The sequence below is a fragment of the Salmo salar genome, chromosome 16 (assembly GCF_965601325.2).
Source record: "Salmo salar chromosome 16, fSalSal1, whole genome shotgun sequence".
Classification (NCBI taxonomy): domain Eukaryota; kingdom Metazoa; phylum Chordata; class Actinopteri; order Salmoniformes; family Salmonidae; genus Salmo; species Salmo salar.
In genome coordinates, this window is record NC_138306.1 from 48330480 (window position 1) to 48344816 (window position 14337).

General features: G+C 45.7%; 1 protein-coding gene across 1 annotated transcript in view; it reads left to right on the plus strand.

The window, feature by feature from the left end:
* Positions 1–14337, plus strand: part of LOC106574043 (multiple PDZ domain protein) — a 136010-nt gene that overhangs the window by 28959 nt on the left and 92714 nt on the right. The window contains exon 4 of the mRNA XM_082962396.1: positions 9165–9256. Coding sequence (XP_082818522.1) covers positions 9165–9256 — 92 coding nt within the window. The remainder of the gene's footprint in view (positions 1–9164; positions 9257–14337) is intronic.

The following is a 14337-nucleotide window of genomic DNA, read 5'->3' on the forward strand; positions in this document are numbered from 1 at the left end:
CTTGATTCACTGCACTCTTTGAGAGAGGTAGTTAGCAAACCAGGCCAAAGACCCATCAGAGACACAAGAATGGAATGGTCAACCGTATCAAAAGCTTTGGCCAAGCCAATAAAAATAGCAGAACAACATTGCTTAGAATCAAGGGCACTGTCACGTCCTGACCAGCAGATGGAGCTGTTGTAGTAGTTTTGGGGTCAGGACGTGGCAGTCTTGTGTGTGTGTGTGATTGTTCTGTGTTGGTCTTGTGACTCCTGATCAGGAACAGCTGGGGATCGTTGTTCCTGATTGGGAGTCATATATGTAGGAGTATGTTTGTCACTTGGTTTTGTGGGTAGTTGTTTTTGCACTGCGTTGGTGAGCCTGCAAAACTGTTTAGTGTTGTGGGTATCATTTATTGTTTTGTCAAGTGGATGTGTTACTCTTTTTTTGTTAATTAAAATATGAGTATCCACAACTCCGCTGCATTTTGGTCTTCCCTGCAACACAACGAAGGATTTTGTGACAGAACTACCCACCACCAAAGGACCAAGCAGCGGAGAAGAGGACAGAGGCAAGTGAGGGAGGAATGTTGGAAGCAGCGCGCTCGGGAGGTGATGGATTCCTGGTCGCTGGAGGTGTTGACGGAGAGGATTGACTGGACATGGGAGCAGTTGCGGGTCCACTGTGACAACCTGCCTGGGAGTCAGGTAGAACCCGAGAGGCAGCCCCAATAATTTTTTAGGGGGGGGCACAAGGGCTATTTGGCGGGGCGAGATTACAGCCCCAGGCCAGCTCCCCGTACCCTTGTAGGGCAGACTGGACAGGTCCCGTGCTTTGGGGTTGGGGCTGTGGTGAGGCCTGGGATTTTCAGGCCGGTAGGCAAGGTACCAGCGCCCCGCATGTGCCAGGGCGAAGTAGGCATCGAGCCGGAAGGGGTGATGCCAACCCTGCGCTCAAGACCGCCAGTGCGCCCTTTCGGTCCGGTGTTTCCCGCTAGACGCACTAGCATGGAGGTGCGTGTCTCCAGGCTGGCACGTCCAGTACCAGCCCCACGCATCAGGAGTCTAGTGCGTCAGCCCAGCCTCGCCAGTCAACAGTTGCCAGAGCTGACCGCCAGTCAACAGTCGCCAGAGCTGACCGCCAGTCAACAGTCGCCAGAGCTGACCGCCAGTCGTACGTCACCAGAGCTGACCGCCAGTCAACAGTCGTCAGAGCTGCCCGCCAGTCAACAGTTGTCAGAGCTGCCCGCCAGTCAACAGTCGTCAGAGCTGCCCGCCAGTCAACAGTCGTCAGAGCTGCCCGCCAGTCAACAGTCGTCGGAGCAGCCCGCCAGTCAACAGTCGTCGGAGCTGCCCGCCAGTCAACAGTCGTCGGAGCTGCCCGCCAGTCAACAGTCGTCGGAGCTGCCCGCCAGTCAACAGTCGTCAGAGCTGCCCGCCAGTCAACAGTCGCCGGAGTGGCCAGACTGCGCTGAACTGCCGGAGTGGCCAGACTGCGCTGAACTGCCGGAGTGGCCAGACTGCGCTGAACTGCCGGAGTGGCCAGACTGCGCTGAACTGCCGGAGTGGCCAGACTGCGCTGACCTGCCGGAGTGGCCAGACTGCGCTGAGCTGCCGGAGTGGCCAGACTGCGCTGAGCTGCCGGAGTGGCCAGACTGCGCTGAGCTGCCGGAGTGGCCCGACTGCCACGAGCTGCCGGAGTGGCCCGACTGCCACGAGCTGCCGGAGTGGCCCGACTGCCACGAGCTGCCGGAGTGGCCCGACTGCCCGAGCTGCCGGAGTGGCCCGACTGCCCCGAGCTGCCGGAGTGGCCCTCCTGTCCTCCGGCCCAGCCCGAGGGGCCCTCCTGTCCTCCGGCCCAGCCCGAGGGGCCCTCCTGTCCTCCGGCCCAGCCCGAGGGGCCCGTCTGCCTGGCGCAGCTATCGGCGCCACCGAAGTGGGCGACGCCGAGGGTGGAGCAAGGTCCACGTCCTGCACCGGAGCCACCTCCAGGATAGGTGGGTTGGGGAGGGAGGGTGTAGCACAGTGCCGTTGTTGACGGCAGCCACCCTCCCTTCCCTCCCTTATTGTTTAGGGGTTATTGTTTATGGGTTTTGTTGGGGATTTTGTTTGTTGGTGTTTTGTGTTGTTAGGTGCATTCCGGGGTCTGCACCTTGAGGGGGGGGTACTGTCACGTCCTGACCAGCAGATGGAGCTGTTGTAGTAGTTTTGGGGTCAGGACGTGGCAGTCTTGTGTGTGTGTGTGTGTGTGATTGTTCTGTGTTGGTCTTGTGACTCCTGATCAGGAACAGCTGGGGATCGTTGTTCCTGATTGGGAGTCATATATGTAGGAGTATGTTTGTCACTTGGTTTTGTGGGTAGTTGTTTTTGCACTGCGTTGGTGAGCCTGCAAAACTGTTTAGTGTTGTGGGTATCATTTATTGTTTTGTCAAGTGGATGCGTTACTCTTTTTTTGTTAATTAAAATATGAGTATCCACAACTCCGCTGCATTTTGGTCTTCCCTGCAACACAACAAAGGATTTTGTGACAGGCAGTGGTTATATCATTGAGGACCTTTAAGGTTGCAGTGACACATCCATAACCTGAGCGGAAACCAGATTGCATACCAGAGAGAATATTATAGACATCAAGAAAGCCAGTCAGTTGATTATTGACAAGTTTTTCCAACACTTTTGATAAACAAGGCAAAATAAAAATAGGCCTATAACAGTTAGGATCAGCTTGATCTCCCCCTTGAAATAAAGGATGAACCGTGGCTGCCTTCCAAGCAATGGGAACCTCCCCAGAAAGGACAGACAGGTTAAACAGGTCAGAGACAGGCTTGGCGGTGATTGGGGCAGCAACCTTAAAGAAGAAATGGTCTAAACCATCTGACCCAGATATTTTTTTGAGGGGTCAAGTTTCAAGTTCTCCTTTAGCACCTTCGACTGAGTAACTGCCTGCAGGGAGAAACTTTGTAGCGGGGAAGGGGAAAAAGAGGGAGAAGCATCGGGGATAGTCGCATTAGAAGGGGTGGGAGATGAGGAAATGTTGGACGGGAAAGGAGGCATGGCTGAGTCAAATAGGAATCCTGACTTAATGAAGTGGTGGTTAATGAGCTCAGCCATGTGCTTCTTGTCAGTAACAACCACATCATCAATATTAAGGTACATGGGCAGCTGTGAGGAGGAGGGTTTATTCTCCAGGTCTTTAACTGTTTTCCAGAACTTCTTGGGGTTAGACCCACAGAGAGAGCACTTCTCCTTAAAGTAACTAATGTTGGCCTTCCGGATAGCCTGAGTGCACTTATTTCTCATTTGCCTCAATGAGAGCCAGTCAGCCCGAGCATGCATGTGCCGAGCCTTTTGCCAAATGCAATTCTTGAGGTGGAGTAACTCTGCAAGATCATGGTTGAACCAGGGGCTGAACCTGTTTTTAATTCTCATTTTCTTTATGGGGGAGTGTTTAACAATACCACTGAAAATATAAAAAAAGAAGGTCCAAGCGTCTTCGACAGAGGGGATAAAGCTGATTCTATACCATTTTATAGAGGCCAGTTCATGAAGGAAGGCTTGCTCATTAAAGTTTTTTAGCAAGCGTCTATAACAAGTTAGGACAGATCGTTTCACTGAGCAGCCATTATAAACATAGGCTGTAAAACAGTGATCACTAAGGTCACTACAGAAAACACCAGACTGATACCTATCAGGATTATTTGTGAGGATAACATTGAGGAGAGTAGCCTTTTCTATGTGTTTGGCGTCATACCTTGTGGGATTGGTAATAATCTGAGAAAGATTTAGGGAGTCCCATTGCTTTAGGACTAAGTCAGGTGGTTTAAGCATGTCCCAGTTGAAGTCACCTACCAGGACAAATTCAGACTTAGTGTAAGGGGCCAGGAGAGCTTAGGGCAGGTAGGGTACAGGCCGGTGCTGATGGAGAACGATAGCACCCAGCAACAGTCACCCAGCAACAGCCACTCAGCAACAACAAAGAGCCATTTGAAAGTTTAATACCTAAAACCAGCAAATCACATTGTTTGGGGACAGACTTAGTGGAGACAACCGAGCACTGAAGCTGATCCTTGGTAAAGATTGCCACCACCCTACATTTGGAAGATCTGTCTTGCCGAAAAAGGTTATAACCAGGAAGATTAACGTCAGTATTCAAATCACTCTTCCTTAACCACGTCTCAGTAATGACCAACTCATTTGAATTGGAGCTGTGAACCCACATTTTCAATTGATCCATTTTAGGCAATAAGCTTCTAGTGTTAACGTGCAGAAAACCCAGGCTTTTACGAGAGCAGAAATCAGTGAAACAGATATCAGAGCACAAGTCAGAATTGGGGCTAGCAACAGTAGATGGGCCAGGGTGTACATGCACATTTCCAGATATCATCAACAGTAATACAATCAAGGCACGGCATAAGACAGGGAGAGCTCTGCAGTGCTGATTTATGACATCTGAATGTGCATTAGATGGCAACAAGATCATATTGCACAGCAATTTCATCAGGCAACATGAATACAAAGCCGGCGAGAGGTGGTTAGAATAGGATGGGAGGCCAAAAGTCTATGTAACCAATAGAGAGTCAGAGTCCCGAGTGTGGGAACAAACATAGTCGGTCCCACGGTTGGGTAAAGAAAGTTTGTTGGCAACAAAGCATGCAGGAGGCAAATAGCAAAATGCACATGATTTAAAAAAAATATATAACGACTTGGGGCTAGCCATTGTAAGTTCAGAGTAAATTCTCAAGGGGGGGGTCAGGCCAGGGCAGACGGTGAACAGATCGCCAGGTGGATCCAAGCAGCAGGCAACGGAAGTAGGTGTGCGAAGGTCTTTCTTCTGCCCACCTCCGCTGTTCTCAGAGAGACACAGATTCCAGAAAAACCTCTATCACAATGTTTGGCCACAAAACACAACGTGAGTGTTGAGTCTTTAGATTTTCACCACGACAACGTCAAAATAGTCTTGTCTTTTCTTATCCGTTGTTCCCCTTACTCCGGTTTCTCCTTCCTTCGCGATCGTTCAACTTCGAAGTTCATACAAAGTTGCTTGAATAAAGAAGTCCAGAGTAAGAGCAGTGTTTCCCTCACCTTTACTGAGGCGGGCCTCCATAGCAATATAGCCTAACTGAAATCTGGACACTGACTGTAGGACTATAACTTCTCACATAGCCTAATTTAAAATTAAGTCCTGCAGAATTAAGCATTTCTTTAAAATGCGGGGGCAGGAGTGAAGAAATATTATTTATTTATTTCAGCATCTTGAGAGCATGGCTGGAGTGTTTACGGACATATTCAATCTCTCCCTATCCCAGTCTGCTGTCCCCACTTGCTTCAAGATGTCCACCATTGTGCCTGTACCCAAGAGAGCAAAGGTAACTAAACTAAATGACTATAGCCCCGTAGCACTCACTTCTGTAATCATGAAGTGCTTTGAGAGGCTAGTTAAGGACCATATCACCTCTACCTTACCTGACCCTCTAGACCCACTTCAATTCGCATATCGTCCCAACAGATCCACGGACGATGCAATAGCCATTGCACTGCACAGTGCCCTATCCCACCTGGACAAGAGGAATACCTATGTAAGAATTCTGTTCATTGACTTTAGCTCAGCCTTCAACACATACCCTCCAAGCTCATCATTAAGCTCGAGGCCCTGGGTCTGAACCCCCCCTGTGCAACTGGGTCCTGGACTTCCCGACGGGCCACCCCCCAGGTGTTGAAGGTAGGGAACAACCCCTCCACTTTGCTGATCCTCAACACAGGGGCCCCACAAGGGTGCGTACTCAGCCCCCTCCTGTACTCCCTGTTCACCCATGACTGCGTGGTCGCACACGTCTCTAACTCAATCATCAAGTTTCAGACGACACAACCATAGTAGGCCTGATAACCAACAATGACGAGACAGCCTACAGGGAGGAGGTGAGAGCCCTGGCGGAGTGGTGCCAGGAAAATAACCTCTCCCTCAACGTCAACAAAACGAAGGAGCTGATCGTGGACGTGGAAAAATTAGAGGGAGCACGCCCCTATCCACATTGATGAAACCGCAGTGGAGAAGGTGGAAAGCTTAAAGTTCCTCGGCGTACACATCCCTGACTATCTGAAATGGTCCACCCACACAGTGTGGTGGAGAAGGCTCAACAGCACTCGATGTCACAGAAAGGCCAAAAAGATCATCAAGGACAACAACCACCCGAGCCACGGCCTGTTCAGCCCACTATCATCCAGAAGACGAGGTCAGTACAGATGCATCAAAGCTGGGCCCGAGAGCCTGAAAAACAGATTCCATCTTAAGGCCATCAGACTGTTAAATAGCCATCACTAGCCGGCTACCACCCGTTTACTCAACCCTGCACCTGTAACGCCCTGGCCATAGAGAGGGGTTTTTTGTTCTTTATTTTGGTTAGGCCAGGGTGTTACATTGGGTGGCCGTTCTATGTTCCTTTTTCTATGTTTTTGTATTTCTTTGTTTTGGGCCGAGCAGGGTTCCTAATCAGAGGCAGCTGTCTATCGTTGTCTCTGATTAGGAATCATACTTAGGCAGCCTGTTTTCCTTTGGGGTTTTGTGGGTAGTTGTTTTCTGTCTTGTGTGTGTTCACCTGGCAGAACTGTTGGCTTTCGTTTTCCCTGTTTGTTTTTGAACTGTCTCATTAAAAATCATTATGACCACTTACCACGCTGCATCTTGGTCCCCTCTTCCAGACGATCGTTACAGCACCTTAGAGGCTGCTGCCCTATATACATAGACATGGAATCACTTGTTAATAATGTTTACATACTGCTTTACTCATTTCATATATATATATATATATACTATATTCTATTCTACTGTATTTTAGTCAATGCCACTCCGACATTGCTCGTCCTAATATTTATATATTTCTTAATTCCATTATTTTACTTTTAGATTTGTGTGTATTGTTGTGAATTGTTAGATACTACTGCCCTGTTGGAGCTAGGAACACAAGCATTTCGCTACACCCACAATAACATCTGCAAAATATGTGTATGTGACCAATAAAATTTGATTTGATGAATGTGCAGTTAGGGACCGTCTGTAGAGGTGGTGTTGCTGTCTTTATCAGCATCATAAAAGCTGATTAGTATTTCAACCACATAAAGTATGCATACAAGCCAAACTGAAATCTTATCAAAAACATGTTTAATTTCCTTAAAACTGGTCAAACTGATTTTCTGCATGGAAAATTGTTCCTGTTTTTTTTGTTATTGCATTTTCTCCCCGGTCCCTAAGCATCTTTGCTGCCCAAGAGAAGCAGAGATGAAAGAGGAAAGAGAAGACAAACTTTACCGATATCAACTAGGTTGAAGCATTCATTCTATTGATTTATTACATTATTCTGGTGAGCTAGGGTTTATTTCATCTTCTATGACAGAACAGAAGCTGCATGTATCTAATTATAGTCAAGTTGACTAACAAATAGCCTATCAAAATGTTGGAAATTATATGCAGAAACATAGGCCTATCTAAAAAGGCCTGTAAAAAAAAGTTCAGCCATCTTTGACTGTACAGTGCATTTTCTATATTTGCGGGTCAGGTGCCGGCCTCAGATTTTCACTTTATCCCATATAGTCGGGCAGTCCCAACTCCCAACACAACACTGTCACTGTTGATGCCAGGGCTCCTCTCAGGCCACACAATTCATCACAACACAACAGCTGTGTGTGTGTGTGCACGCGTCTGAGTGTGTGTGTCTGCCTCTGAGGAATGACGGGGGAATAGCTGTCGCTAAGGCCACAGGGGCTAACCTAAAACACTTTTCTCTATCCTCTTTCCATTCTCTGTCTATTGATGTTCACTTCTCTTTTCTGTATCTCCTCTTTTCTGTCTTCCTTAGGGAGGTTCAGCTTCTGAAAAGACTGCCTAGGCAGCGAGTAGCAATGCAATATAGATGTGATTGATTATTATGATTTGATTAGAGTAGTTGCTTGGTTTGAGCACTGCTACTGAATGCAATGAATTATATATGTGTCTACATAGAGCTGTGGTGTTTTGATGTGTTCGTCGTAGATTATCTTCCACAACATTGATAGTAACATCGAAGAGCCTGAATTGGAACTGACAGTTGACCCTTTGTTGTGTCTGTTGTCTTCCTTTTTGTGCCAATTCATTCATTCATTCCATCATATCGCTTTCTCCTCCCTCCCTCTGTTAACCCTGTTGTTTATTCTCTCCATTCCTCCCACCCTCTCTGTCATGCCAGCTTTACTCATTACAACAAAGTCACTGCTGCTATGAAAAATGTATGTGGCTCGCCACAAGCAGCGGGAGAGGAGGGAGGCAGACCCGACACACTGCAATACACACACAGTCACAGGCTGATGCATGCGGACACACATTCACACACACAGTCACACGGACACACACACATGTGCACACACACACACACAAAGTCACACGGACACACACACACACATGTGCGCACACACACACACACACAGTCACAGGGACACACACACATGCACACACGTACACACACAGTCACAGGGACATGCACACACGTGCACACACACACAAACACCACCTAAAACATTTTAAGCCATCATTGGGCTTTATGTAGCAATTATTTATGTTGATATGGCCATGTGAATCCTGTCCAATAGGACCCGATGGAGCTAGTCAGTTTTATTTAGACTTTTACTAAAGGTTGAACGGTATCATCATAAAAGCATTTAGTTAAAATGGGTTACCTATCTCTCTGCAGTGTGTGTGTGTGTGTATGTGCGCACGTAATCACTGTTGTTAACACTGGTGTCCAACTTGAGCGGAGGCATCATCCTGTCATTTTCATCGCCAACAATAAGATGACTGTGTGTGGTGTGTGTGTGGTGTGTGTGTGTGTTTGGTGCACGCTTGCTTACAGGGTGTATTTGTGTTTGCATGCGTGTGTTCATGTGTGTGTTCATGCCTGTGTTCATGTTTATGTTGCTGTTTCTTTGTTAGAGAGATAAAGAAATGAAACCCATCCCTTCTTCTTCCGGTATATGATATGGGTTGTGTTTATTTGGCATCAAACGGAAGAAAACTGACCGAAGCGGGATGGACTACATGAACTTGTCCATTAACATTAAGAAATTGTATTTATTACCGTAACGCTTTTGTTGTTGCTACGGTGTGCCCTAATGAATACTCTCTATTGTAGTTTAATGCTCTCTCATTCTCTCCTGCCCCATCAGATCAACAACCAGGTCCTGTATGGCCGCAGCCACCTGAATGCCTCGGCCATCATCAAGAGCGCCTCGTCCAAGGTCAAGATCACCCTGATCAGGTAAGGCTAGCCCTTGGGACCAGAGGCGTCAATGCCTATCCTACTGAGGGGACCTCTGCCCCCCTTAGTTTCAAACCGTTTAAGCTTGAAGGTGCTCTAAGTCCCGCCTGCATTGCTGTTTCAGAAACACCTTAGCAGTGTTGTAGTACTGGAGACCGCTCTCAAGACCACATTTTGAGTGTTTCGGTCTTGTCTCTGTGTTGAATACATTTGGACTCGGTCTTGACTCGGTCTTGGACACTGAGGACTTATTTCTTCCTGATACCAGCTGAATAAAAAACTCATTATCAGCTTCCATTCAATAAGCGCATAAAACCGCTTCGCCAGGCCAAATACACTATATGAACAAAAGTATGTGGACACCTGCTCGTCAAACATCTCATTCCAAAATCATGGGCTTTCTGCTATAACAGCCTTGACTCTTCTGGGAAGGCTTTCCACTAGATGTTGGAACATTGCTGCAGGGACTGGCTTCCATTCAGCCACAAGAGTATTAGTGAGGTCGGGCACTGATGTTGGGAGATTATGCCTGGCTCACAGTCGGTGTTCAAATGTATTCCAAAGGTGTTCAATGTGGTTGAGGTCATGGCTCTGTGCAGGCCAGTAAAGTTCTTCCACACCGATCTTGACAAACCATTTCTGTATGCACCTTGCTTTGTGCATGCTTAAACAGGAAAGGCCCTTCCCCAAACTGTTGCCACAAAGTTGAAAGCACAGAATTGTCTAGAATGTCATTGTAAGCTGTAACGTTAAGATTTCCCTTCATTGGACCTAAGTGGCCTAGCCCAAACCATGAAAAATAGCCCCAGACCATTATTCCTCCTCCACCAAACTTTACAGTTGGCACTATGCATTCGGGCAGGTAGCATTCTCCTGGCATCCGCCAAACCCAGATTAGTCCGTCAGACTGCCAGACGGTGAAGCGTGATTCATCACTCCAGAGAACGCGTTTCCACTGCTCCAGAGTCCAATGGCGGCGAGCTTTACACCACTCCAACTGACGCTTGGCATTGTGCATGGTGATCTTAGGCTTGTGTGCGACTGCTCGGCCATGGAAAGCCATTTCATGAAGCTCCCCTCGAACAATTATTGTGCTGACGTTGCTTCCAGAGGCAGTTTGGAACTTGGTAGTGAGTGTCGCAACCAAGGACAGAAGATTTTTACGCGCTACGCACTTCAGCACTCGGCGGTCCCGTTCTGTGAGCTTGTGTGGCCTACCACTTCACGGCTGAGCAGCTGTTGCTCCTAGACTTTTCTATTTCACAATAATAGCACTTACATTTGACCGTGGCAGCTCCAGCAGAGCAGAAATTTGACGAACTGACTTGTTGGAAAGGTGGCATCCTATGGCGGTGCCACGTTGAAATTCACGAAGCTCTTCAGTAAGCCCATTCTACTACCAATGTTTGTCTATGGAGATTGCATGCCGTGTGATCGATTTTATAGACCTGTCAGCAACGGGCGTGGCTGAAATAGCCGAATCCACTAATCCACTTACATACTTTTGTATATATAGTGTACTTTATGTGTATATGCACTCCTTTCTTGAACAGTACTACCTGAACAGACTGTATGTCTATAATAGACATGTTTGTATATATAGTGTACTTTGTGTATATACACTCCTTTCTTGAACAGTACTATCTTAACAGACTGTATGTCTATAATAGACATGTTTGTATATATAGTGTACTTTATGTGTATATACACTCCTGTATATATATATATATATATATATCTGTATATAGACTGTATATCTACAATAGACATGTGGAGAACCTACTGGACCTGATGCTGAACGGACAGTATCAGTACAACGGTAATAGCAGCTCACTCATGTACAGTAGGAGAGTGCACTTTCTGTAAAACACAAAGGACCAGTAGTGGAGTGGATTGTAGTGTAGAGGAGTGTAGTGTAGTGGAGTGTAGTGTAATGGAGTGTAGAGTAGTAGTGTAGAGTAGTAGTGTAGTGGAGTGGAGTAGAGTAGAGGAGTGGAGAGGAGTGGAGTAGAGTGGAGTTTAATGGAGTGGAGTGGAGTTTAATGGAGTGGAGTGGAGTTTAATGGAGTGGAGTGGAGTTTAATGGAGTGGAGTGGAGTGGAGTGGAGTGGAGTGGAGAGGAGTGGAGTGGAATTGAATGGAGTGGAGATGAGTGGAGTGTAAAGTAGTGGAGAGGAGTGGAGTGTAAAGGAGTGGAGTTGAGTGTAGAGTGGAGTGGAGTGGAGGTATACGACTTGTCAATTATGTAGTACAATAGTGAAATCATGCACAAAGTAGCCTACACAATCGCAAAGCATGTTGAACTACATTCATATGCGCGGCGTACACATAGCCTAGTTTCAGCAGGAATATCATCTGCAGGCAGCAAGAGCATGCAGCTCTCAGCTGGTTTTGGCATGGAGCAGCTCACAGCTGTAGCTGGTAGGGTAGGAAAGACATTTTAACTTATGATATCTACCAGTAAATGCTAACTAAGGCAACAATGGCTATGCAAACCAGGTGTTGAGAAAGTATGGTCGGAAGTCTTGTTTAGTAGGCTATTTATGATGCGCGATTCAGTCATCATGCACTGTTTGCATCAGGGGCATAGGCATGAATGGGCCTGGGTGGTCAGCTTTGCACACTCTTGGCATTGTCTTGATGACAGCTTTGCACACACTTGGCATTCTCTCAACCAGCTTTACCTGGAATGATTTTCCAATAGGCTTGAAGGAGTTCCCACGTATGCTGAGCACTCGCAATTGGGTTGAGGTTATGTGATTGTGCAGGCCAGGTCATCTGATTCAGCACTCCATAACTCTCCTTCTTGGTCAAATAGCCCTTACACAGCCTGGAGGTGTGTTGGGTCATTGTCCTGTTGAAATACAAATGATAGTCCCACTAAGCGCAAAACAGATGGGATGGCGTATCGTTGCAGAATGCTGTGGTAGCCATGCTGGTTAAGTGTGCCTTGAATTCTAAGTAAATCACATACCCGTGTCACCAGTAAAGCCCCCCACACCATCAAACCTCCTCCATGCTTCACGGTGGGAACCACACATGCAGAGATCATCCATTTACCTACTCTGCATCTAACAAAGATGCAGCGGTTGGATCCAAAAATCTCAAATTTAGCCCAAGCAAGTATCTTCTTAGTGTTTTTTTTGCAGTAAAGGCCTGATTCATGCAGTATCCTCTGAACAGTTGATGTTGAGATGTGTCTGTTACTTGAACTCTGTGAAGCATTTATTTTGGCTGCAATTTCTGAGGCTGGTAACTCTAATGAACTTCTCCTCTCATCAGAGGTATCTCTGGGTCTTCCTTTCTTGTGGCGGTCTTCATGAGAGACAGTTTCATCATAGCGCTTGATGGTTTTTGCGACTGCACTTGAAGAAACTTTCAACGTTTTTGACATTTTCTGGATTGACTGACCTTCATGTCTTAAATGTCATAAAGTAACGATGGACTGTCATTTCTCTTTGCTTATTTGAGCTGTTCTTGCCATAATATGGACTTGGTCTTTTACCAAATAGGGCTATCTTCTATATACCACCCTACCTTGTCACAACACAACTGATTGTCTCAAACGCATTAAGAAGGAAAGAAATTCCACAAATTAACTTTTATCTTCTTAGGGCTAGGCCCATTTTTCTCCATTTCCACCTGAATGATGTGCCCAAAGTAAACTGCCTGTAGCTCAGGCCCTGAAACCAGGATATTCATATAATTGGTACCATTGGAAAGAAAACACTTTGTAGAAATGTTTAAATAATGTAGGAGAATATAACACAATAGATATGGTAGGAGAAATCCAAAGAAAAACCAACCATATTTTTTTTTTTTTTGAGAGACCATCCTCTTAGAAATGCAAGAGAAAGCTCATATTGTAAAATATGCCATTCCTATGGCTTCCACAAGTTGTCAGCAGTCTATGTTGAAGGTTTCAGGCTTGTAACTTCAAAAACAAATAAGAAATAACAGTTTTTGTTTGAGGACACAGTGTTGGAAATCCATGTCTTTGCGCGCCATGATGAAGTTGCGCACCTGCTAAAATCGGTTTCCTATTGAACATACTTCTTTCCGAAATAAATATTATAGTTTGATTACATTTTAGGGTGTCTGAGGAACAAATAGAAACGTATTTTGACTTGTTGAAAAAAAGTTTAGGGGTAGATTTTTGGATTCCTTTCTCTGCATGTTGAACGAGTGGATGGCTCAAATCGATGGCGCCAACTAAACTGACTTTTTGGGATATAAAAAATTATTTTATCTAACAAAACGACACTACATGTTATAGCTGGGACCCTTTGGATGACAAATCAGAGGAAGATTTTCAAAAAGTAAGTGAATATTTAATCTTTATATGTGAATATATGAAACCTGTGCCGGTGGAAAAATATTTTAATGTGGGGTGCCGTCCTCAAACAATCGTCATGGCATGTTTTCACTATAATAGCTACTGTAAATCGGACAGTGCAGTTATATTAACAATAATTGAAGCTTTCAGCCAATATAAGACACTTATATGTACCTAAATGTTTAAAATCCATAATAACTATTAGAATTTATTTGAATTATGCGCCCTCCAGTTTCACCGATCCTTTTAACAAGGAACACATGTTAATTTAAATGCATTCCAGGTGACTACCTCATGAAGCTGGTTGAGAAAATGCCAAGAGTGTGCAAAGCTGTCATCAAGGCAAAGGGTGGCTACTTTGAAGAATCTCAAAGTATCTTAATTCCATGTGATTTTTCTTAGTTTAACTAGGTGTGTCCAAATTTTGGACTGGTACTGTATTCATAGTACTACATTGTTCATGTTCTTTTTGGCATAACAGGCTAAGCATCATCACTGACATAACTCCATTGAACTAAAGAGGTCATTTCAACAAAGTAATAAAGTGGTCATAGCAACAAAAGACAACAGTATCATTCCATTTTTTTTTTACTGTTTGCCTCTCAAGAATTCCAGCACAGGTTTCCTCCAACGTGGATGACTGAGTTCATATTGTGACTCGGTGCCTTGACAAGATGGCCTGTGAGGCAGTTATAGAACATTGGGAATCACTCCCACGTACCATTATACACTACAGAAGTGCCTG